At 55.9% G+C, this 24,680-nt stretch overlaps 8 protein-coding genes across 8 annotated transcripts; 4 read left to right on the top strand and 4 right to left on the bottom strand.

The window, feature by feature from the left end:
- Positions 1-4,602: 4,602 nt before the first annotated feature.
- PG997_009341 (uncharacterized protein) lies at positions 4,603-4,962 on the bottom strand (the record flags this gene model as incomplete). The annotated part of the gene is made up of 1 exon (XM_066813656.1): positions 4,603-4,962. The coding sequence occupies one exon, from the start codon at positions 4,960-4,962 to the stop codon at positions 4,603-4,605; it is 360 nt and encodes a 119-aa protein (XP_066665618.1).
- Positions 4,963-7,555: 2,593 nt separating this feature from the next.
- PG997_009340 (uncharacterized protein) lies at positions 7,556-7,825 on the top strand (the record flags this gene model as incomplete). Its single annotated transcript, XM_066813655.1, has 2 exons — positions 7,556-7,701; positions 7,780-7,825. 2 exons carry the CDS (start codon positions 7,556-7,558, stop codon positions 7,823-7,825), a joined length of 192 nt encoding a protein of 63 aa, XP_066665617.1.
- Positions 7,826-8,527: 702 nt separating this feature from the next.
- On the bottom strand, positions 8,528-9,888 carry PG997_009339 (vacuolar amino acid transporter YPQ3; the record flags this gene model as incomplete). The annotated part of the gene is made up of 5 exons (XM_066813654.1): positions 8,528-8,742; positions 8,804-8,853; positions 8,908-9,394; positions 9,605-9,704; positions 9,802-9,888. 5 exons carry the CDS (start codon positions 9,886-9,888, stop codon positions 8,528-8,530), a joined length of 939 nt encoding a protein of 312 aa, XP_066665616.1.
- A 1,171-nt stretch (positions 9,889-11,059) lies between these two features.
- PG997_009338 (nuclease S1) lies at positions 11,060-12,367 on the top strand (the record flags this gene model as incomplete). Its single annotated transcript, XM_066813653.1, has 5 exons — positions 11,060-11,231; positions 11,553-11,641; positions 11,701-11,868; positions 11,919-12,120; positions 12,159-12,367. 5 exons carry the CDS (start codon positions 11,060-11,062, stop codon positions 12,365-12,367), a joined length of 840 nt encoding a protein of 279 aa, XP_066665615.1.
- A 1,784-nt stretch (positions 12,368-14,151) lies between these two features.
- Positions 14,152-14,616, top strand: PG997_009337 (uncharacterized protein; the record flags this gene model as incomplete). The annotated part of the gene is made up of 1 exon (XM_066813652.1): positions 14,152-14,616. One exon carries the CDS (start codon positions 14,152-14,154, stop codon positions 14,614-14,616), a length of 465 nt encoding a protein of 154 aa, XP_066665614.1.
- Positions 14,617-15,909: 1,293 nt separating this feature from the next.
- Positions 15,910-17,603, top strand: PG997_009336 (uncharacterized protein; the record flags this gene model as incomplete). The annotated part of the gene is made up of 7 exons (XM_066813651.1): positions 15,910-16,117; positions 16,230-16,284; positions 16,336-16,687; positions 16,737-16,855; positions 16,913-17,070; positions 17,132-17,191; positions 17,575-17,603. The coding sequence occupies 7 exons, from the start codon at positions 15,910-15,912 to the stop codon at positions 17,601-17,603; spliced, it is 981 nt and encodes a 326-aa protein (XP_066665613.1).
- A 1,141-nt stretch (positions 17,604-18,744) lies between these two features.
- PG997_009335 (transcription mediator subunit Med12) lies at positions 18,745-22,989 on the bottom strand (the record flags this gene model as incomplete). Its single annotated transcript, XM_066813650.1, has 4 exons — positions 18,745-19,941; positions 19,967-21,591; positions 21,617-22,068; positions 22,121-22,989. The coding sequence occupies 4 exons, from the start codon at positions 22,987-22,989 to the stop codon at positions 18,745-18,747; spliced, it is 4,143 nt and encodes a 1,380-aa protein (XP_066665612.1).
- A 364-nt stretch (positions 22,990-23,353) lies between these two features.
- Positions 23,354-23,761, bottom strand: PG997_009334 (uncharacterized protein; the record flags this gene model as incomplete). The annotated part of the gene is made up of 1 exon (XM_066813649.1): positions 23,354-23,761. One exon carries the CDS (start codon positions 23,759-23,761, stop codon positions 23,354-23,356), a length of 408 nt encoding a protein of 135 aa, XP_066665611.1.
- Between the last annotated feature and the right edge of the window lie 919 nt (positions 23,762-24,680).

Raw genomic sequence — 24,680 nt, 5'->3', positions numbered from 1 at the left:
GTCGTGGTCCAGCAGACGGCCTAGATTTCGAGGGCTTGATGCTTGGCTTGGCTGGGAGAATACCTAAGTGCCTGGGCCCGTGTAAGTGAAGCGGCGTAGTGCTGTATTAGAGGTGGTAGTAGTAATGGGTAGGTAGACGAGATCGAAAGCGTGAGCGTGTAGCTGGGCGGTGGGCGGCGGGCGGTGGGTGGTTGGCTGAAAGGGTGAGTGGGAAGAAGCGAAAGACAACCTCATGTGGAGAAGGTGGGAGGGAGAGGACTCGAATAGTCTGTCCGTCTTCTGTACCTAGGTAGCGATGCCGCCCAGAGGAGCGGTACATCCCTTAGAGTTGGAGCTGGCGCCGGCGCAGACAGGAGCGGGATGCATGTAGAGAAGATACCTAAGGAAAGGTAGGTAATCCCTCTGCCTGTACTCCTTCCACTCCCCGACCTTTTTGCCAGCACTCGCGGAGATTTATTCTTTGCAGAGGCGCACAAGAAGATACGCTGGTTTGAGTTGTCGGCGACCCGGACAAATAACTGCGCGTAGCCTTCTTAGTTCAAGGCAGGATGCAGCTCCCTAGGTGTTGTTCTGCTGCACAGCAGAAACTCTCCCCAACGGTACAGCAGCAAGCGTAGCACACAACAAACACCCCAAGGTTATTCTCAGCAGGGTGTGGTTGTGACCAGGCGCACTCAGTCCAGTTCAGACGTCCCGGCATGTCACCGACCCTTTTAAGGTTTCCCTTCAATGGGCAAAGTATTTCAAATCTTAGGGGTCCAAGTCAGAACATCAAGTACCTCTCACAAGGGATAGGTCCCGCCAACGCCCGTGTCCGGCGAGGAGTAGCCAACCACTTGTTTATACTACCCAGCCTAGATCCCGAGGAATAGCTCAGCACTAGGGGACTTTGATTGGGGAATTGGCACGATTAGACCCGAGCTGGACCAAAGTGTGCTGGCTTGGGATGCGTAGATGGAGCACCTAGCTCCTGTGCCCTTTGCAGATAGACTCTGTGATGGTCGGGGTGAGGCGGGGGCCACCGGGGGACGAGCTGTCATAACCCCCCGCCAATGTGACTCTATTGGGCCTCTGGGGCGTATCTGGGCCAAAGGGAAACAACATTAGCAAGCACAGCAGTGGTTTGCACAAGGGCAAGGGGGGTGTGGGCAGCCAGCGCACGATCGGCCCCAGCAGCGCAGCAGTTCTTTTTGAGCAGAAGAAGTTCAGCCATCTTACGATGTGGTTCGTGCTGTCACACATTTTGCGGCCGATGACAACGACGCTATCGGGTTGTGGTGGGTGGGATCAACTATCGATGCGACGCACTCTGGCACTCGCGGTGTGGTCTGGTGCACCAATATTCAGGAAGACGTAATCCGGTTTATTGGTTGTCGCTCGTTTGGCAAACCCGCGAGTGTCCGCGACGGTCTCGATACTCGATTTGACTCGATGCCCCGGGAAATCTTATTTGATTCGTTTGTCCATTGAAGTGTATCTCCCAGTCCTCAGCTAGGATCAGAGCAGGGCAGGAGTGGCGGCTTCGTGTCCGTTTACTTGCTTTTCAAAGTCACCACCCACCCTGGGCGTGAGGCGTTTCTGAGGCGACGCAGGCCACTCGCTGATGTAAAGGGCCTCGACGCGGTGCTGGTCGTTCGAGAAGTTCAAGGCCAAGAGGCCCAGCAGTCTGGGTCTGTCTCATTCTTGACGTCAGGACGGTCCAATTCGATATGGGGTGCCATCCGTCTGGCGAAGATGGGATCAGTCACCTTGCTCTTAAGATGAACGCAATCTGGACATTGCTTCTTTCCCAGCACTTACAAGGAAGGCACATGATCTCTCGAGTATACATCGCACAAAGGCAACCATCTATTGCGATCTGATTGGTCGGCGTATCGACCATCACATTAGCATGCCTAGCCCCCGGCTGATGATCGCCCTAGAACTTTGAACTTGCACTGCCCGTACCCCACTGTTCCCTTCTTGGCATGGGGCCGGGGAAGTCGGCATGGAGCTAACAGAACTGGGATGATTTGTGATGACAAGTCAAATCCTCTCGACCAAAATGTCAAGATCAGTTTTACGCACAACAGCCCGCTGTCCGCTGTGATTTGGGGAGTGTAAGCCCTTGAAGAGGAAGAAAAATGGAGGGAGGGAAAAGACGGAAAGCAACTTGTGTACAGAAAAGCAATAAAATACACGGGCCACGATGGATGAACTCATTCTCGTGCCCTGCGCTCCATATCAGTGCCGAGGACCAGATACACACAGAAATGTACAGGCAGGCTCAAACCCTATCGGCACTTTTGACATGATTGTATCTGGGCTCCTTCTTTGCAAGTAAGCCCCACGCTATAAACCGTGATAGGAGCCCGCCAGCGATTCCTGCGACGTGGTACCGAGCGAGCTTCATGGAATGCAGTCTGGCCGTTGCAACGCATGGAGGGCATGGAATTAACAAACAGCCTGATGTTAGGCAACCTCTTTTTCTGGTTGGCGATAGAGCGTTTGCAGAATGAGCTGGGGGTAATTGTGCCCTCAACAGCATTCAGCACTCAGGTACTATATCAGCCATGTATTATCATGTGTGCGAGACGGAACAATATTCAATGTTATTGGCTGGGTGTTCTACCAATCCGATTTGTTCGGTTATGTCTCCAAAGGGCAAATGCTAACCTGCGCCCAAGGTGCGTCGAGTTATGTACACTTTTCCGTCTCACATCGGACCAAATATCAATATGAGCTGACGTGAAATAAGGTGCTGACGGCGGACGCTTCTGAAATTGCATATGCAACTGCATGTTCCTGCCTCCCCCGATGCATGGGGGCTGCCCTCCAATTGCTTCCAGCATTAATATCAACGATTCCCCCCTCCTCTCGAAATGAACACATGGGACCGGATCTGGGCGTAAAAAAACATCATCTCCATTGCATTGATGCTACTTGCTTCTTTCGGGATGTCTGTCTGTGAGTAAGCCAGAGCCAATACGGTCCAGGTCCAGAGCCCCTGAAGCTGAAGCAGGTACATACATGCATTTCATCCCAATTACGTCCATCTCCTGAACCACAGCGATCGAAGGTTTATTAGCGCAGCCCGGAGCACATGCAGTTTGCAATACGGCCGACGACCCAAGTCTAACCCCGACCGTACATCATCAATAGCTCTTACCAGTGGCCTTCTCGTTTATGGCTTGAAGTTAGTGGCTGGGTCAAGTTACGACATACGTGGTCCTGAAGCTCACACTCACTCAGGGCTGGCAACATCCCATCCCACACACAAACTATGCCCCAAGATTGGTAACATCGACTGGTGCCAAAGTGAAGCGAAAATGATTTCTAGCAAGACGACAGCTATTGCCAGATGTCAACGCAATATATTGAATCCTAAAGAGTTGTATTAAGCAAACAAGTGACACGAACATAGCCAATGATGCAAACGTCTTCTTTATTTGTTCTGGGCATGAACTAGAGATACGTGACGATAAACCGATACTCTCGAGTACGTTCCGTTCAGCCAGCAAAAAGGAAACTGGAATCAGATCCGGCCCTCGTCCCATCTGGAAGCAAGTGCCCATGGCATCCCAAGTCTTCACCCTATTACAAGGGAGCATTTTGTCGATGTCCCAATCTTGTCCTCGTCCATAGGAGTTGACGAAGAGGCAATTCTGACCGGACTACCTTAGTCATCCAGACGCGTTGTCCCTGGCTGTGGTGTCCCTGGTTTGTCGTATCGGCCATGGTTCGTGCGATGTTCGGTGTCGTGGGACGCGGCATACTTGAACAGCGGTGTGGTTGTCGGTACCCCCTTTTCAACAAAGGTGTCAACATATCGCCACCTCCCATGAAGTCATCTCTGCATGCTACAGAAACGACGCGATGGAAGATAGGTGTTCGTTGACGGGTGGGAGGCGAAACAGGTATGCGAGATAATCCGTCATCCAACTCAACACGAATCTCGGCTCCGTATGAAGCACCATGAAACGGCGTGTCGACCCCAGTATGCATCATACAAGCTTCACGCGTCCTTGGCGATAGGTTCCTTGCGACTGCTGACCGACCGAGTAGCTGCGGGCCGTGTCCGCTTCGTATCCGAGTACCCTCACTCTCCTATCGGGCCCAGGGAGAAGTCGTCGTGAAGCTGCGCCATAAGATGTCCTCCTGCAAAAAATCGAGAAATCCGAGCGTCGTACCGTCCCTGAGAGAGAATGTCGTTCGATCCAATGCCCCAGATCAAGGGACCGGTCGTCAAGTCGTATTCTTTAGTTGCATGATCGTCCAAGGTTCGAGGGGTTCGATCGCCTGCTGCCAAGGGCCATCAGGCGCAAGGGTAATCGGTGAAAGAAAAGGAGATCGAAACAGTGTTTAGGTTGAGGAAAAAACCACCAGTTTCTCTTTATATGTCCAGAGCCCCAAAGCCAGGTTCTCCATACGGCTTTGGGTCAACGGCCTTCGGCATCGCACTCTCTGCGCTCCGGACGTCCGGGAAGCGCGACGACTCCACACCTCTCCTTCTTCGATGAACCTCCACCTCCTTCCCACCCCCGTCCTCCACTGAATGTGAGACGACGTCGGTCGATTGACTCCAGCCAGTGGCTGCCTCTGGTCCGGGCTCCTGGCGCCGCCCTAGGCCTGGGAGAAAGACGGCGTCGTCGCTGTCGTCGAGGTGGAGGATCTCGAGGAAGAGGAAGAATCAGACGCCGTGGAGGACGCAGGCGACAGCAGCGGCGACGTCAGGGTGCCGTGCAGGGCGAGGGCGTTGCGCGTGCTCAGCGACACCAGGACCTCCTCGTCGGTGTACCGGCGCGCCTCGCGCTCCGCCCGCCTGTCGTAGAGCTCCCAGTCGACCGTCCTGGCCAGCGACTTGTGGATGTGGATGCGGCGCGGGCGCGCGATCGGCCCCTCGGGTCCCGCCAACGTCGACGGGCGGCGCCGGCTCGTCGGCTCCGAGATGCCAGATGTCTGGGTGTTGTCCATTGGGCTCATGATTGCTGTTGGTTCGGAGCAAGTCGATCTGATACTGCCGGTTATACGTCCTCTTTTTATCTCTGGTCGTTTGCTGTCTCGGCCTTTTGGTCTTGTTTGTTACGGCGATAGACAGTATATAGTGGTATTGGGTTATATCTAATATATTCGGCGAGGCTTGAACCAGGCTTAGACCTGGGGATCACATCGATATATAAATTGCGTGTATCATGTAGACCGAGACACTGAAAAGCCTTCAATATACTAACTCCGGCGGTTTCCTAATTAGTCGCATGATTTAGAGTATAGCAAGGCTGCGCTCAGTGCGTGTTGGTGGTGAGGATCATCTTATCGTACGAGCATGCATCGTAAGACCACAGTTCAAGCCACCAATCGCCTTCTCATCGGGCGAGGAACGTGAAGAAACCCAAGATCGAATGAAACCTCTACCCTCCTTAAATCCCGTATATTCGGGACATTTGCCTGTACTTGTTGCAAACAGAAGGTAGCGCATGCTCAACCTCCAACATCCAACATTGCTGTCGTGACCTTGTAAGGAGCCGCTCTTGCAACCAACAGCGTGCGAAATGCAAGGGGGAGAGCCCGAGGGAACTTATATTGCTGGATTGTCGTCTGATCTGGGATATAATGGAAACACTCGATACTTCTACATGACTCTCGCCAAACCCGAATCGTGGAAAATTGCACCACGGACAACATTGTGAGGGATCGAATATTATACCCCAAACCAAAAGCTTGGATTTTCTGACCGCAGTGGATTTCGAATAAGAAGCGAGTGGCATCGGCAGTTCAGGATGCAGTTGTCAAGGCTTGTTCGCACCAGTATACGCCTGCTTCGTTTGTTAGACGATTGATCAACAACCACGATGACGTGAACTCATAACATGACTGGGGAGAGTACCTGCATTATGTAGGTATTGGGATTTGTATTGTCACCCAAAGTTCGCGATGACAACAGGGCAGCCAAGCCGCCTTGATCGACCCGAACAGATTCATCCCAGCCTGTCAACACGGTTTCCCCTTGCATTCGTTTCTTCGATGCCTCTGCGCGCAAAAGCCAATTCTATTGTTGCATCATGCATTGTCGTCATCGATCGCTCGACAACATAATTACCGCGCGCTCGCAATAACCCCCCGTAGCACGATAGAGAGCCTCTCCTCGGCAGATCCGTTACACAAAGCGTTGTTGACCTGCTCCTGCCCTTAGCTCCCGTTTCTGTGTGTAACTTTATTCGGCGTAGCTTGTAGGGTGGGTTGGGGCTGTTTTCTCTCGTTGTACTACAAATCTAGCAAGCGTCGACGGCGGCAGCAAAATGCCGACCGATGTTGCCGCCCAATTAGACAAGCGACAATATCCCTGCCGCTCCCGTTTGAGAACCCTGAATCTGCAACAGCGCATGCTGGGGGCAGAGACAACCACAACCTGGACGGGCGGCCTGGAGGAGATGGAGTTTTTGTTCCTGCATGAATTGATTGGGGGCCACGAGCAGGATTCCCAGACGCCCACCCGCAACCCGATCTGTCAACCTCCAATCGTCGACCTGTCTCTCCCGTCCATTCGACCACCAAAGTGCTGGCGGGTGGCGGCACACGCCGACAAGCCAAGAGCAACCCGTGATCATTCAAGGCATTTGCTTTTCCATCTTTGCCTCAAGTGCCATCGTCCTGTGAGCGAGCGTGCACGAAGATACAAGCACGAAGATGGGAGACTCACGGACGGTAGACTGTTACCAACAGCACCATTCGGCCCCGTTTCGTTTCACTTTGCCTGCCTTTTTCCTGAAACCCTCACTTTTTGGTCTTGCTTGATCGCCCGGGCCCCTGCGACAACCTCCGTCGCAGAGTCGGTGAAGGCCCAGAACAGGCACCAAGCGAAAAGGGAAATGCCACTGCTACCTACCTCTCACTCTCGGTTTGGCCGGCACAGGCTGTAGCAGCAGCAGCAGCAGCGCCTGTAGCAGCATTGGGCTTATTAGGGGCGACCGATGAGAGGAGCCCTGAGCTGGGGGTGGCTGCGATCCCAAGCGTCCGCTGGCCATGGGTCGCATCGTACCATCCGAGCTTTTTCTTCCCTACATACCTGTAAGTACCTCCCTCGGTATGGAGTCGTTCTATGTCACGTCACAAGCCGAGACATGGCGGCGAAGCAAGCGCCTCTGCGGGGCGAGTTGGGCCCCGTCTACTATCCGACGGTAACCCACGCCTGGCAGACCAGTTCATTCGGCCTGTGTCCCTTTTTTGCCTGCATTGTCCGTGATGGATTCATTTTAGTCCTCTTCTCTTTTCGTATAATCTTCTCGTCGTCGCCGTCGCCCGTTTCTCCCTCCGCTGTGCGTATTCCATTCTAAGTAACAAGATCCGTGATCTTCTACCACTACCCTCTCGTTTTCTTCTATTACTACCACACTTATATATTACTTCCATCGCGAGCCCACTTGCTCTCTGTCACTATATACCGTAGCCAGCCCCATCTTTTCGATAATCGAGAAGATTGAAAAAAGAGAAGCAGCTGGTCTGAGGAAAGCAAGCAAGTAATACATAGTCGACGCCGCACACAAACACCTAGCATCGATCACTGTCACCGCTAGCCAAGATGAAGACCGCCTTTGCTCTCCTCTTCGCCGCCGCCGCGTCCCTCGCCTCGGCCGGTGTGGTCATCACCCCCATCCTGCAGGACCAGGTCGTGCCCAAGGTTGCCGACGACTGCTTCTTCGGCGTGACGACGCCTCAAGGTTGCGCGTAAGTTTTTTCGTCTCTCCTCATTGTCCGAGTAGTATGATGTCCGCCTTTGCTAATATGCGACCCGGGAACAAACAGTACTCTGCGCAACAGCCGCGTCGTCCCCGCGCCCAAGAAGCAGTGATCTTGATGATGGATACGGACCGTATGCGCATGCGCTGCAAATCCCCCTTTCATCAAGAAATGTCGAAGAACAGAACACGACATCTTGGCTCCATATAATAGCTTTGCGCATGCCATACTTTTACCATCGCCGCATCCGGGCCCGGATTATACTCACCCGGACCATTCCTTGCCAGTACAAGTCATTCAAGGGCGGCAGCCTCAGGAGGGCTCCAGACTATATGAAAGCGACCGAGTCATTGGGTTGGCTTAAACTTGCCAATCTGGTGGCCTTTTTTTTTCTGATTGCGAAGGTGGAGCTTGATCGCTAGAGTTACAAGCCTGCTGGACTGGACTGAGCAGTAATTTCGGACTCCATACTGCTGCAGAGTGAAGCCGTTTGCCCTGCGACGCGGCACTTGCGTTGATGTAATAATCCTCAATATTATACCCCCAAACAATAAACACATATAAGCCCAGGAGTGTTCATCAAGGGAAGTATAGATATCATCAATTCTGTGATGCTTTTTTAACCCATAAAAGTCAATTTGTATAAAAATCTATCCGATGCATGAACATGTCTAATGCAATAAGTCATCGCCGACTGCCGGTGTATCAATGCTGGTAATGAACAAAATCAGACTCCGTACCCATGCACTATGCAGTCAACCTCGCCTGTGCCCTATGCTCGTCAATCGAATCGGCCACCATTGGCTCAGCCCACCTATACCGTCCCATTGGTCTTTGGTGGTTCTCGTTTCGGCGAGTAGATGCTGAACTGGTAGAATATGATGCAATCCTCCACCATGGTACCCAAAGACCCAAGCAGCCAGGGGACGGCCTTGATGATGTCGTCGGCAGTCTGCGAATACGAAAAGACACTCGCGCCATAAGTAAGGTTGCCCGTCAAAGACAGCAAGAAGAACAGCAATGCAAGGCCTGCGACGGGGCCAGTTAGCCTTGAACATTTCATGCTTCGCTCGCGTATGCGGCAGCTTACCTTCGCAGGACTTCTCCCGGTAGTTTTTAATGATTTGTGGTATCCGAGCACTGGAAGGGGTCAGCGTTGCACATGCAGGATACTTCCAACCCCACGCGACCTACCAGAGATAACAGATCGCACTCAAATAGCCCAGCGACATGCCGACAATGGCAACAGCCGATTTCGCCGCAGGCAGGTCGGGAGACTCGGGGGCGTCCCACGCGCCCGCCTTGTACGAGATGAACCAGCCGAGGGTTCCCACGATATACACGGCCGCGACACTCAAAGCATTGTGGAGCGCCGGGTTGCTGTCGGGCGTCTCGTCCTCGCCCGTGACGACACGGCGGATGGGATCGAAGCCGGATTCTTCGTGGCGCATCGAATTGCGGCGCTGGGAGCCCGGAAGGGCCGCTCCAGAAGAGGCCCTCCTCCGGCGCAGCAGCGGCTCGTCCTCGGAGGCGTCGGTGGCGTTGGATGCCGTTCGCTGGCGGGCGCGGCGGGCATTCAGCGTGTTGTAGTATAGGCACTGGCTGATCAAAACGAGATCCGAGAAGCAGAAGTACGCTGCCAGGGCTGTTGCGGTGGGCGCGATACCGGTCACGAGGGCGCCTGCGGAATTGGGCAGTGGTAAGCAAAACGGCACGTGCCGATGCAGCTAGGGACGAGATTGAGGTTCCATGCAAGATGGCCGTTGGTAGCCCCGAGCATGTCTTTAAGGTTCGTGAGAGGTGCATTGCGATCCAACGTAAGAAAAGCCGAAATCCCGCCCATGCATAGACGATAGTTCAGGCAAGATAAGACCAGGAGATTTGAACGTACCACACAGGTTTGCGATATCACCAAACAACCAGATGAGAAGAAATGGCATGGAGAGGCCTTCGGCGCTCTGTGCCCTGTAATTCGTCAAGAGTTGGGGAAGCTACCACCAAAGGTCAGTCAAGTCCCGCCCGGATCCAATGCAGCAGGTCCGAGTGACGTAGCAGCAGGCCAAAAGGGGCGAGAAAAAAATAACGAACCAGGAGGCATATCCAGGCGGTAAGAGAAATGCTGCCAAAGACCCCTGACATGGCCTCGTGCACCGAAATGCCGTGGACGACAGCCATATCGATTGATCGGTCCCCGGGAGGCAGAGTCGAAGTGGTGATGAGAAGTGAGGTTCTAGGAGCTGCGAGGGATTGATGGCAAAGACTGGTGGTCAATCTGGCCGGTCTTGGAGGAGGAGAAAGTATATAGGAAGAATCTCGGTTGCCAGCCCTTACTTAGATCACCATGACAGGATAGATAGACACCTAGTTGCGAAAACGGGGACAGGCTTTCTTATCAGAGTCGTCAGGTGGGCCCGCCTCTTGTTCGTGGGGTGTCCCATGTGCTACGAGATAGCGAGAAGGAAGGGAGTCAGCTGGACCTGTACGCACCGTGATAGGCTGCTTTGCAACGAAAAGAGGCTGCCCGTTTTTTCCTTCCCTTATCAGCCAATGTGGTTGGTGTCGTTACGACTTACACCCAAAGATAAGCCCCAAAGCTAAATGGGCGCAGTGACGAAACCGGAATCGCCCTAATGCAACCCGGTTTGACCCAAGATGCTCCCGCAGTCACCCTCGCCAGGCCGTCCAATAAATTCACGCGGATCTGGGCCATCCGTTGTCTATCGTCCGTCACCTGCCGCTCGAAAAAGCTCACCTGCTTTAGCAGATCCCGAGTGCTCGGGGCTGCCCGCATGGCCGCCCACGAAAGCTTCGTTACCACCTGCCAGCACGCCCGACGTGGGCTGGCTGCATTCCAACGAGAACCAGACAGCCGAGTCCGCGACATCTTCAAGTCAAGTGCCTTCTCTCCTCGATGCATGTATGCAGTTCGGGGATGGGGTGGGGGTTGTTTTGCTGGTGAACGTGTAGCAAATCTGAGTCACTTCGGGGTCAACCCCGGCGTCCTTTGTCACCCGCGGCATTTGCCTTTGTCATTGCCTGCAGCAAGTGTCATCTGAGGTTCCGCTCTCGACTGGTGCGCTATGAGCGAATCAGTCCGATGGCTGGGTGCAGGACGTTCCCTCAGCAACCGCCAGCAGCCGCAGGAGAGCCACCTGCACCAACGCGACCGTACGTGTATCTCCGCCACTGATCTTAATGAACGAGGTAGACGTGCCGTGCCGCCTGTGTTCCGGTCCCACGTCAATAAACTACCAATCGTCTATTTTACATGATTGTAACTGTTCCTCTTGTACTCTCCGGCCATCGCGAAATTTCCTAGCGCTGTGCTCGTCCTTGTGCCTCCATCATGAGACTCTCCGCAGCGGCTATCGGGCTTCTCGTCGCCCTCCCCGCAGCTCACTGCTGGGGCAGTTTGGGTCACATCACGATCGCCTATGTTGCCACCAACTTTGTGCAGGACGACACGGCGACTTACTTCAAAGAGCTACTGCGGAATGATACCGTGGACTATCTGGCGGGTTTGTTTATACTTTCCTTGTTCTACAGCTCCTGATTTTAGTCATCGTTGCAGTGCAATTTTGTCACAGATCGGGGTGTTCTTCAGAGGAACCCATGATCAATTCTATCAAAACATTTGGATATCTCCGCTTCCAACACTAACCTGGGCGACACAGGCGTGGCCACGTGGGCAGATACGGTATGGTACTCCCTTGTACCTCGTTGCGCGAAAGCGATGCTAACGCCATGACTTTGTTCAGATTCGTTACACGAAATGGGGTAATTAGACTTTCTGTCCCGACGCAAGAGTCGTTCGGAAGGTGTCACTAAACGGAGTTCAGGCCAATTCACGAAGAATTTCCACTTCATCGATGCGAAAGACGCACCACCAACGAACTGCCATGTCGACTTTGATCGCGACTGCAAAAAGGTACTTCCAGTTGCGTCTACGGCTTCAATCCAGCTGTATTGACGTCGTGAATCAAACAGGACGGCTGCGTAGTGTCGTCTCTCGACAACTACACCCGGCAATTGCTCGACAGCGAGTTGATGCCCTGGCGGCGAAGCCAGGCAGCCAAGTTCGTGATCCACTTCGTCGGGGATATTTCCCAGCCGTTGCACGCGGAGAATGTTGCACAGGGTGGCAACGGAATCCATGTTCGGTGGGAGGGCGCCGATCTGAACTTACATCACGTCTGGGACTCCAGCATCGCCGAGCAGATGCTGGGGGCATTCATCGGAAGCCCTACCCAGCTGCACACGCCTGGGCAGCCAATCTGACCGCCGCGATCCAAAACGGGAAGTACTCGGAGCAAAGCAAAACCTGGGCGGATGGCATGAGCCTCGACGATCCCATCCAGACGGCGATGCTGTGGGCTCGCGAGTCCAATGCCATTGTTTGTGGCACAGGTGAGCGAGTCCGTTCCGTGCTGCTGCAACTCCTACAGCCTGCCGTGCTGACAATGTCGTGAAAATAAAAGTGCTACCCGATGGGCCATCTGCCATTGTCGGCAAAGAGCTCGCTGGTGGTTACTTTGAGCGTGCCGCGCCCGTTGTCGAGTTGCAAGTGGCCCGTGCCGGTTATAGGCTTGCGCAGTGGCTGGACCTCATCGTCGAGCGTATCCATGCTCCAAGCCCAGCCGAAAATGAGTTGTAAATGTCGGTTGGTTGCTCTTCGTAGTTAGGGGATTAGACACAAGGGCAAAGATCCCAACAGCGAGAATGCGACCATATATTACAAGTGAGAGCAAGCACGGCTTCACACGCCAAGCTCCACAGGAGGCCTTGGCGGGTTCCCAGTGGATAACTACCTAGGTATCTTGGTGTTCGCACGCCCGACGTCCTTGTGGAGTGATGCCTATCGTGCCTATGTCATCGAGAAGCCAGCTAGGTGCACGGCAACAGGCCCGAAACCTCGAGGGTCGATCGCCCATAGTTGGCGGGACGGCAGGTCAGGCTCAGGAGAAAGGCCGGCGCCCCGCTCTGGCGTTTCGTTTGCCAGTCAGCAAGTAGGTGTAAACGTTTCGAGTCGGGGGTGTTTGCTTTTCCGAGCGATCAGTTTCATAAATCCGCCGCCTTCGCGGCTGGTGAACAGCCACCGGGTTAGCGCGACGGGGTGAATCCTTCTGCTTGGCGATCTGGGCCACGTACATACGTACCCAGACGGAAATGCGGCGCTGCCGATTCCTCAGGGCCCGGCGGCAGGGCGATGATGATCTCCCTCTGCCCAGTTCTGGTACCAGGTATCTGAACGGGGCTCTCGGTTTCACCCCGACTGCTGCTTTTGTGGGCCAGGGCGTCAACAATGTGACCGTTGCGACCAAAAGGTAGCGGCAATCCGATTCCAAATAGGCATGAAGAGATTAGAATCTCGCATGAATGTGACTTTACCTCATAGGAACGCAGCGTCCCCCAAAACCCAAGCACGGTGGGAACCCACCGAGTAGAACTGCCGCATCGCCGCGCATGAAGCATGACAGACAGCTGTCGCTTAGGCGATCAACAGCGAGAGAGACAAGAGAATCGACGCATTGATTATTTCCTGGCATCCTGGCTGTCATCTGAGGATTCTGTGTTTCCAAAACGTTATTGTCGTCCCAACTTGACCAACTTTAAGAGAGGAGATCTTCTCGGCAGCGCCTTTGGGAGATTCGACAGGGGCCCCCTCAAGCGCAGTGCTAGGCGTGCCCCCTCCGACTCGGGTCTGTCGGCCGGAGGACTGTTGGCGGGATAACGGCGGGCGGTGGGCCCGGATTTGAGAGGCTCTGCGATCGCGCACACGGCCACACCATTCGCAGCAGCTGGCCGCTTGGGCTCTTATTTCAATGAAATGATCGTACATCTTGCCGACAGCTTTGTTGTTCTTACCGCGGGTCGTCGTCACCGCGGCCAAAACCTCTGCCTAGACAATCTAACATGGGCATAGCGACTTCTAGACAAACCTTGGCTGGGCGCGAAGATACCTCAATCGGCACCATTCTTTCCGGCGACTTATCCGGTGCCGATGGCATCATTAGGTCGCAAGTGGGGGAACTTGTTTCTGGACGGATTCGATGAGATTTCAATAGACCAGCCTGGAGCCGGTGGGAGAAGTCAGACCATTGCCACGAGAGCAGGAGAGGCTCACTCAGCCATCCGAAATCTTTCAATTCATCAGATCTCAACGGAAGTTGGGGATTTCGCATCAGGAAAATAACCATAAAATGGGTGGGCGAGTGGAGAACCCCCTGATTGACCGGGGGTTTTGCGTACTGTGTGCAAGTGGGACGGCCTTTGCCTGGCCGTGGGAAAAGTGGGTAGGCATGTAGGTATGCGAGCATATGTAGATAGACGATAGATGGCACAGGAGTGGGAGGCGAGGGAAAGTGCGGCCGGGCTCGGGGAACGACCTTCTCGGCAAGCAAACGAGAAAAAACGCTCCCAAGCCAGCCGTTCCCGAACATGGCAAACAACCAACAAGAAGAACCGAACGCGGCGGTTTTGATCTGCTGCTGGCAGGTCGTGACCGGTGGCGATCCGACCTTTGAGTCAGTCAGCTATCGAAAGCGACGAACGTCAGAAACGATTCCTGCCATTTTCTGCAGAGTTTGGCCCCGACCCTCGCGCGGGACGACCGTCGTCCTGGAGTGGGAGAAGCTCGAGTCGATTAAGCTTGTTTGGAACGTCCGAGGGGCTCGCACCGTATCGACTTGCTTCATCGCCGCCTGGGTTCGAAACGTCGCTCGCCTGATGTCGCAGGCACGCGGCCCTGCTGATTGGCGCATCGCGCTAGCAGCTGGAGTCGAGGCGGAGACTTGCGACAAGTTGAGCCGCAAGGAACAGACAGATTCCGGTCAGCAGTGCCGGGGGCTGGGGGTCGCCCAGGCCGCCCAGGCCGCCCTCCACCAAACGCAACAACGCAATTAGAACATGGGTTGAACGCTGGTCTGATGCAACATTGAACTGACGGATCGGGAATCTTCACCCTTTCCCCCCTCCCAACCCAAAACAGCCTTCCCTTAGTTATGGGGCCACTCGACTCTAACCAAAGTAACTATACACATAACCTTATAACCTCTAACCTTACTTCTGGCAACTCGATTAGCGGCCGCAGGGGGCTATGCTGTCCATGGAGTGCCGCACACAGCTATGCTGTAACGACAGGTGCTGGCTGGCTGCCTGCTGCTCCCAATGCCGGATGCGAGATCAAATGCCGCATCGTGCACACGACAACCAGCCGTAGGGCGCATGCAGTATGATTAGCCGGGCCAGCCGGGCCAAGAAGTCGACGTGAGTGCGCCAAGGTGCCTGTTCACCACCGTCGGGTGAAATAGCCATCTGGCGAAGATCTATCAGCCCTTGGGCGACTAGCAGCCGGCTTGGAGCTGGAACTTCATGCCGATCTGGCGAAGCGTGCAGAATTGAAACGCCTTCCTTCGTTCCGATGCGCGATGAACGTTGGGGATGAGGGTGGTACAACTGTGACGTTCCAAACAAGTCGGTCGCATCCTGTTCTGCAAGCAGCAACCGCTCTGTTCGGCCTGCCTTGGCGCGCAAGAGCGCCCAGGCGGTTGGACGAACAGGGAGGTACGAGATGCCCTTCTTCGCTTGGTCCTTAGACTGGGGCCAGTCCCGGGCCAGGGGTCTCCATCGTCAGGGTTCCACAGCCGGTCCGGGGGCCCCCTGTCAGCAGTGTCACTGTCATCCTAACGACTTCTGGTGGCCTCAACGCTCGACGGCCGCCTTTCCCACACACGGCTTGACGGCACACACACACACACACACACACTTATCTTTGCCGTCTGTAGGACCACGACGCGACGACGTTTGGGCAACGGGGTGGGTACAGCTCCTTGCTCCATGATACTAACATGGTTGCAAACAGAAGCTTGGCACTCGGCCATGCTTCCAGAACCCCTGTCGCCTCGAGGCTAACCCACCAGTCCGAGGCCACGATATAAAGATATATGGCTTGGCCGGTTCCATTGCACATTTATCCTGCTTCCTCCATTCCACATTCTTTTCGATTTTATCCGTGGGATCTGGTTTGTGCTTCGTCTTTCGTTCTTTTCTCGACTTTTCTATTCAATATCATACTGTCTGCGACAGTCTTATTTTGCATCTTTATTTTGCAACTTCTATTCTTCTAGAAATCTTCCGTCCCAACAACCGAAGTATCCTATTATTCCTTAGTCACCTGGACCCCCGACACCAGACAAGATGTTGGCAAAGAGCATAGTGGTCGGACTGCTGAGCGCTTCGGCTGCTGCTAGTGCTATTCCTGGACCCTTCGATAAACTCCTCGCTAGACGCTCCGAGGGTCTCGAGGTTCGCCAGAACGGCTTCGGCGGCAACAAGGGTGGCAACGGAGGCTTCGGCGGTAATGGCGGTGGCTTCGGCGGAGGTGGCCAGGGGCAGAACAACGGGGGTAACAACAACGGGGGGCAACAACAACAACAACAACAACGGGGGTAACAACAATGGGGGCAACAACAACAACAACGGCCAGAACTGCTTGAACCAGAACGTCATCCAGAAAGCCAGTGCATCCTCTGGCAACGCCAACGGCGAGAAGGGCCAGGCCGCTTCCAAGACGTAAGTTGTTCGCTTCGGTCATCATGGCCACTGATACTAATACACGGTTAGCGACAACAACAACTTCATCAACTTCTGCCAAGGCTCCACCTTGACGAACGGCAAGCAGGTCAAGCAAGGTTCCTGCAACGGTATCCCCATGGGCAAGATTCCCTCCCAGAACAACATGGTGTCTGCCATTCTCCAGAACCCCAAGCACAACCAGAACGTGCAGGCCAACCAGAACTTCGACATCACCGTCCAGATGCGCAACTTCGCCCCGGGTACCTTCACCAACCCGGACACGACCTACTACTCCGCGCCCCAGGACCTCAACGGCGCTGGCCAGATCATCGGCCACACCCACGTTACTGTCCAGGATCTCGGCAACACCCTCAACCCCAACAACCCCCGACGCCTCGCAGTTCGTCTTCTTCAAGGGTATCAACGACGCCGGAAACGGCAACGGCCAGCTCAAGGCCACCGTGACCGGCGGTCTCCCCGCCGGCAACTACCGTGTCTGCACCATGGTCAGTTCCGCCAACCACCAGCCTGTGCTGATGCCCGTCGCTCAGCGCGGTGCCCAAGACGAGTAAGTGCCTGCCGTATTCATATATTTCTAGCAGCTTCGTACTAACTCTAAGATCAGCTGCAACAAATTCACCGTCGGCGGCGGGAATGGCAACAACAACGGTATGTTCTTGACGAGACTTGTTCATTTCCTACGAAGCAACATTGACATTAACTCGACAGGCGGCAACAATAACGGTGGCAACGGTGGTAACGGCGGCAACGGAGGAAACAACGGTATGCTCTCACGAGACGGAGTCACCTCCTGCGGATCTATACTAACCTTGGGACTCGGTAGGCGGCAACAAGTTCGGCGGCGGCGGTGGCGGCGGCTTCGGTGGAGGCAACGGCGGTCAAGGTAAGCGAATCCCATTCTCCCAATAACCCTTTCACAGCAGCTTCCTTCCCAAGTCCGAACATCGCCCCTTTTCTCATCTCCATTCGAGCATGACCCTTTCCACACCCCGCGCTCGTTTCCACTGTGTTTGTCGAGAGCCAGGGCCAGAGCCAGAGCAACACAGACACGGTGGTAACAAGGCGACGGGGTGGATTGTATCCGTCCGAGCCCAACATCTCCCTCTTGCAACTCAACACTCCTTCCTCGCATCCCATCCGCTCCAGCATTCGCATCGCACTCGTCCGACATATCGTCACACAGCCTCTAGCCAGACACAGCCTCCTCAGCCTAGCCCAACTCCACATACCTGCCACTTTTGAATCTGCAAAAACTAACATATTTAGGTCGTGGTCGTGGTCGTGGGCGCAACTAAGCGTATGTCAGAGCAGAGTTTGAGCTATCGGCTGTGTGCGATACGGCCGAGTTGCGCAATATCTTGCCTGGATTTGACTGACTTATAAAACAAAAAGGCTTCGGAAAAGGCTTCGGACGCTTCCCCCATCGGTAACAGCGGCAACCCGGCGCGACCCTTCTCTGTCGACGGCAATTTATTCACGTCAAAGTCAGAAGCACTGAACCGTGCCTGTTCTATTCAGATGAACAGTTGCAGTGACGCTGTCAATTCAGGTCAACTGCCAGGGAAGAGCCTATCGGATTGTACGGCGCAGCAGGCGAGTTGCCAACAGGGTTAATTATTGACTAACTTTCCCTGGGAATCGTGGTGGCAGCGAGGAGGCTAGACTTTAATAGCTTCAGAATGTTGGACGGATTTTTCCCTAATTTTCTTCTTTGATATCCACCAACGTGCGAAAAAATGTACTATATAGAATTATGACAGACGAAACAAACCACTAAAATTTCCACACAGACTGAAAATGGGTCGAGTGTAGATTTTGTCTTGCCTTACTCCGCCGTGCATGCAAAGCAAGTAGATACGGAGTCGTACATTCGGAGGAGCCTGGTTACTTGGCACGTTCATGCGTGTATGGGATCTAGCCCACATTGCTTGTTTCAAAGTTGGTGAAAAGGGCTCAAAAAGTTTCAAGACACTATGGTGAACGAGACTCGGACGCCACTCCTATTACAGCTAGGTCTCAGAACCAGAGCCACTCAGAGCCAGAGCCGGATTGAAGCCGATACATCCCAAGATATGAAGATAGAGTGAGCCACTTTGAAAATACGTATAGTAATTAATTCGACTAGATCATCACTGTCGGCAGATCGCCCCGTGAGTGACAACGGCAGCGTGACAAATGGAAAATGCGATACATCTATATTCGTCATACACTACGCGCGATAATACGCCAGATAAAATGCCCCAAATTCGGAGGAAAACCCCCAAAAGAATGAAGGACTCCAGACACCTAAACGATGCTTACGCCAGTCGCCGTCCTATCCCCTCCAATACGCCCCCTCTTAGCCCTACTCTCGCCCGTGAGTCGAGAGGCCAAGACCCCTGATCATATACTCCTACATCTCTCTCATAAACAAAGGAAAGAAAGACCATGCTATGGTCATGCGATTTTCCGCGCCTCAAAAAGATGAAGGCTCAGACTCGTGTCGTTCTCCCCCACATTCGGCGTGGGCTCGTTGAGGATCTCCCACCGCCGCATCACAAAGGGGCTCAGCCGCTCGGGCAGCATCCCCATGCCGATGCCCATGGCCATGGCGCGCCGCTCGTTGGCGCTCATCGCCGGCGACGGCTTCTCCCGGTGCGACAGCATCAGGCTGTCCGCGGGGTTGGCCGCGAAGCTGAACAGGTACCGGACCCGCGCGTCCGAGGCCGAGTCCTTGACGGCGCGCACGCACTGCTGGCGCGCCTCGTCGCCCAGGCTGTCCACCAGGACGAGGGCCAGGTCGAAGGCGCGCTCGGCCACGGCGGGCGACTGCGCAAGGTCGAGCTCCTGCGCCAGCCCCACCAGACTCAAGCACGCCTTGGCGCGGGTCTCCTGGGCGGGCTTCGAGCCGTCGGCCGTGCTTCCGGACGAAGTGACGTGCAGCGTGACGTACGACAAAACGAGAGGCAGCCACTTCGAAATGACGTCGTCCTTCCACGCCGCCATCTCGGGGCCCGCGGTCGCGAGTATTTCCCACTGGTCGGCCAGCTTCTCCGCCATGGCGCTCGAGAGCTGCGCCGCCTTGGGACTGGGGACCCCTCGTATGATCGACTCGATTACCGCCAAGAGGTTCTCGGCCATGTGAAGATTGGTTCGGTCCGTACCGTCCGAGCAGGCCATCGTTTTGGCGGACGGGAGCAGATCCAGAAACCGCGTTTCGGCGCGACCTTTCATGTGGTACGTCACCTCCGAGTTGAGACAGGACAGGATGCCCGTCCACATGATATTGTTTGCCTCGATGGCGTTGTCCATCGCCCTCGACAGAAAAGCCAAGTGCGACTGGAGCTTCTCCGCACCGTCGGGCCCGGACGCATCGTCAAAGGCCAGGTTCAGCGACAGCTTGACTTGACAGTACGGTAGGGTGAATTCGTTTGCCAACTCGAGGACCTGTTCGAACGTCTGCTGCTCGCTGCCGCCTCCGGGGATAAGCAAATTCGTAGTCAACGTGTCGATTAGTAGAGTCAGTTTGGAATCCGGATGTTTGAGAGCCAGCGTCTGGCTCATGGCGTGCGAGTCAGCCAGGATGAGGTTTCGCAGGAGCCCCAGGAACCGAGCCCGGGTCTTTTCGTCGTCCAGCGGCTGTTCGATGGGAGGCTGCTGCTGGCGGGAACTCGAGTACTCCGTAAGAGCGCCCCCGGGTGAGGAGCATCAGCTCCTTCACGTGGTCGTATTTGACTTGTTCCTGGACGATGCATAGCCGGTAGCAGTCCTCGTGCGTCATGAACCGGTTCGGCGAGGGCTCGAGTATCAGCAACTGCAAAATCTCCTGCGTGTAGATCGAGGCGAAGCCGACCAGGCCCGGCTGGTTTTGGGCCGTTTGCATCATGCTCCTCGCCGTCGAAAACAAGATCGCCACGGCCAGACATCCGGAGCTGACGAGCAGCGGAAATATTTGCGAGATGGGGGGCCGATTGGTGAGCTTCCGGATATGCAGCGCCCAGCCCCTCATCATCGTGTCGAAGTGGGGCGTGTCAAAAACACGCAGTCTCGTCAACAGGACGCAGTACGCCCTTTGCCGCTCGTCGGATTTGCCCCAGCAGTTCTGCAGACGGTTGATGATGGTCTGGAACAGCCTCTCCATCGTCGGGCGGTCGGCGCTGGTGTAGCTCGCCAGCTTTTCGATCGACTCGCTCAGCTCGGTCTCGTCGTCCTGCAGTTGAGTGGCCATGTTGTCCGACAGCGGCGAGGACGCGTCGACCGCGCTGCTGCGATCCGTTCTGGCGAGATCGTTCTGGAGTTGCGCTGCCAGTTCCGGCAGCCCCGGAATGCGAGGCGCCAGTTTGGCCAGCGAAGCGAGGATCGGACGTGCCCCGATTCCCTGCTCCTCTCGCAAGGCTTTCAGCCGGCCCAGGAACGCGTCGAACAGGCGCCTGGCGGAGCCGATGCCCGCAAAGACCGGGAGGTGGCGGTTGACGGTATCGGCGCAGGCGGCCAGAAGCTCCGCGTTGGACGAGGCAACCAGGGTGGTGAGCGCACGCTCCAGCATCGTGAAGTCTTCTACGGCCTCCAGCAACGTCCGGACGAAGTCGAACTTGTGGCTCGTCATCTCGATGCCCGCCTTGCCGAGTTGCGGGTTGGGGGCGAAATTGGGGACGAACTCGCTGGCGATCCAGTTCCCCACGGTAGACTGCAAAGCCCGGCTGCTCAGCTTCAACAGCCTCGTCAACCTTTTGACGCTGGGCGGCTTCCTCTGCAGCAGAGGGTCGTCGGCTTCGAGGGGGACTCCCAGCGAGTACTTGACGCACTTGACGGCGCTCTCGATGTCGCTGGCCTCGTATTCGACGGAGTATCCGGCGCGCCGCAAAATCGACGCTCGCAGGCCCTTCATCGACTCGCTCAGCGAATGGGTGGGGACTTCGACCAGGAGGCGAGTGAGACACGGTCCGTCCGGCTCGATCTCGGACGGGTTTCCCAACCCGCCCCTGGCGATGAGCCACTGCAGATATTGGGGCACGGAGAACTGACCAGCCCGGATAAGCTCCGACACGAGATGGTAGATGGAGTGTTTCCGTTCGAGCTCACGCGGGACCTCCGTGGCCAGGAAGTCGATGATGGCCCCGGTGATGTTGATACCGAAGGGGACCCACGACCTGAAAATGGCGGTGGCCGTAAAGATCTTCGCGACACCGGGGCGATACAGCGATACGCACCACTCCACCACCACCTTGGCCAGCCCGAACTTGTCGTCGCTGGCCTTCCATATCTGCGTGGCCAGATCGTTGGTGAAGGGCTTTCGGAGGGGTGCTGTCGAGCAGCTTGACCACCGTACCGCGGACGGCCGGCTGGGATTTGATCTGGGTGCTGGTGAGTCGATCGTTGCGAGCCTCGATCACGTCGCAAGAAAGCCTGTAGGCGTCGTCGTCGACGGGCGCCGAGGCCAGTATGGTCTCTCGATGTTTCGACCACGTCGTCGGGTGTATGAAGTTTTCTCGGTTGGCGAGGAGCAGAGACCGCAGGAGCGACGACAGCTGCGTATGCAAGGGGAGCAGAATGTCGCGATCCGGATGGCGGTATATGGCTTCGTGGTGGCTCAAGATGGTGGCAACCAGCCGCCGGCCGTTTTTCCTGCACCGAAGGAGGTCGTTCCAGTAGATCTGCACAACCAGAATCCACATCGGCAGCCGCGCCTGGTTGCTGCTTTCGAGCCCGGAAACGAGCCAGTCTAAGTAGTGGTCGCGGTCCATCAAGAACTCGGCGTACAGGTGGGTTGCGAGACGTATGCTGCGGGTAGGTTAGCGTGGTATGCTGTGAATGGCGGAAAGGGAGAGCTTACGCATAAGTGACTTTCGCCTTCCAGTTGGCTTCCCCGAAGGCACTGACGACGCTCTCGATGAACTGTTCCACGAAAACGGTCCAGTCTCGGATCCATTTGGTCTCGCCGCCCATGACGAATGTGCCGTTCACCCCCTTCCTCTTGAAAGCCCTGATCTCGTTCGCGCCGACGCACTTGGCGAGCCACACGGCGCGGTCGGTAGGGACATTCTTGTTGAGGCACTGCTCCAGCAGGACTTTGCCTCGGATCCCATGCGGTATGGTCCTGCTCAGCCGCCGGAGCGAGATGGCGGGGTTGGCGAGATCTTTCAGCCAGACCTCTCGTTTGGTGTCGGTAAGAGTGACTCTGGGAGGCGGTTTAAACGTCGAGGCAGACGTGATCTGCCCGCCGAGCCGTCTTTGGTTCATGATGGTAGTAAATATAGTAGATAGGGTGTGAAGGCCGCTCTTGTGTTTCAGCGCCGGGTATAGGGGCGTTTTGGCCGACGTGTACTCCGAGCCGATCTGCGGCGGAGCCTTGTCGAAATAGCCGTGGCGGATGATGTTGTCGTTGAACTTGTCCTCGGGATGATTGCCATGCCACGCGTAGAAGTCCGCGAAGCCGGTAGGTTCCTGCTTGCCCATATTGGAGTACCGCGGGGCGGCCGAGGGGGTCTCCAGGACGAAAGGCTTGGGCCGCACGTCCTTCTTGGGAGGCGCCGCGGGCGTGGGTGCGGTGGCGGGCGGAGGGCGAGAGTTGGAGACGGGGACGATGAAGCGCGCCCGCCGAGGCGGCATGGGGAGAGGCGCGGCGTCGTTGTCGGCCGTCGGGCAGCGGGAGGGGTTCGGACTCAGGTCGCCCAGGTCGGAGACGTCGTTCATGGGCGGCATGATGCGCGAGGGGTAAAGGCGAGGTTCTGGGGGCTCTCGCTGAAGCCGGCGTGGTCGATGCCATCGTTGGCCAGCTCGAGCTTGAGTTTGGACCCACCGCGCCGGGGGGTGGTGCCATAGCGTGCTTGGTTTTGCGATCCGTCGGCGGCGTCGGCGGCGGCGAAGTCGCTGAAGCCCTCCGACTTGCGAATGGGCGACGGGGGTAGGTGCTGCTGCTGGGAAATGGTTCGTTGGTGGGGGGCCTCTGCGACAACCCGGGCCCGGAAAGCGAGCGCTGTGGTTGTCGCTGCGACACGGCCAATGGGGGCCGCGAGGTCATCGTGTATCGGTACACGGAGGCGCCATGTCTTTCTCTAAGATGTAGTCATTGCTGTCGGTCGTGGCAGATGGCGAGAGGAGGTCGGAGAAGGGGTGTTGGTGTGGGATGGTGCAAAGACCTGAGTCGTGCAGCGTCGCTGTCGTTTCGTCGGAGCGAAAGTGGAAGCCAAGGCTGACGTCGGGATCGGCCGCAAGCAAATGCAAGGAGAGTGGATGGAGCCTTAGGACGGATGGGCAAATGGGGGGTGGTGGGTTGAGCAAGCCAGGCCGGAGATGGTATCGTGGTTGGAAATGTGCAGACAGCAAGGCGAGCAGGGCGGCCCAGAGCAAGCAGCGGCGGCAATTCAATTGGCAGCAGCAGTTGCGAACGAGTCGGGTTTCCTGTTTCTCGCAGAGGGTCGGGAGGAGGTGGAGCAGCAGTTACAGAGGAGGAATTAGGGTGGCGGCGCAACATGAATGGAGACGACAGTGCAGCTCGTCTGGGCCCGGGTCTGGCTGGCCTGGAGGCACAGGCACGTGAGGAGAGGATGGATGGATAGCGAAGACAGACAGACGGACCACACTGGCTGGCTGCGGTGGGGATGATTCCGGTCGCCAAGCCCAAGCACGCCAACGTATGACCTGCCTACAGTACAAGCCAGAGGGCGATTCAATAGCATAGCAACGGACCGAGGGCTAGATTCCGAGTCGGTAAAGATGATGCACATTGGGCACAGCATCAACAGAACTGCGTCGCTGCTGCATGGCATACATACATACATACTTTACACATACCTACCTACTTACTTGCTTGCACTTGCACAGTGCTCCAAAAGCAACTCGCGACACGGCGGCTTCTGTCCCGGCACCGCCGTCGAATTTGATATTTTACTCTCGGCCAAGCCTGCATAAGGTATTTTTATACATGATGGATGTACCCCATACTCTCCCGCTGAGCGTTGCTTCTGCGGTAAGCTGACGGAGGCGAAACAAACCTCTCGGTTGTTGGCGCTATGCAGCGTCACCATCCATCTCTAACAAGTAGGTGCGGTGGCGTCCCCGTTGAAGTCGACCGTGTGCAGTATTAGCTTCCTCGTGACGCGACGCTGCTTCTCGTCGGGCGGTCTAAGCAACACTGCATCAATGTTGATGAGGCATGCAGAAGCAGACAGAGCTGCCTACAAAGCCTCGCCTGTCCCAGCCCAACAGTGCAACCCAACGTAACTAGTAAGGCGATCGATCTGGCGGACACTCGTCCTGTCCGGCCAACCATCTGCATCTACCTAGATGGCTAGTGGATACCGTAGCGCAGCATGATTAACCTTTGCCATCCCGAGCCGAGTCTGTCGTGGCCCCCTGCCCCCTGGCCCCCTCAGGACCTTCTGCAACTGGTA

The sequence above is a fragment of the Apiospora hydei genome, assembly GCF_038363865.1.
Source record: "Apiospora hydei strain CBS 114990 chromosome Unknown utg000007l_segment0_segment0, whole genome shotgun sequence".
NCBI lineage: Eukaryota > Fungi > Ascomycota > Sordariomycetes > Amphisphaeriales > Apiosporaceae > Apiospora > Apiospora hydei.
The sequence above is the reverse complement of the archived record's forward strand: the minus strand, read 5'-3'. Positions and strand labels throughout refer to the sequence as shown.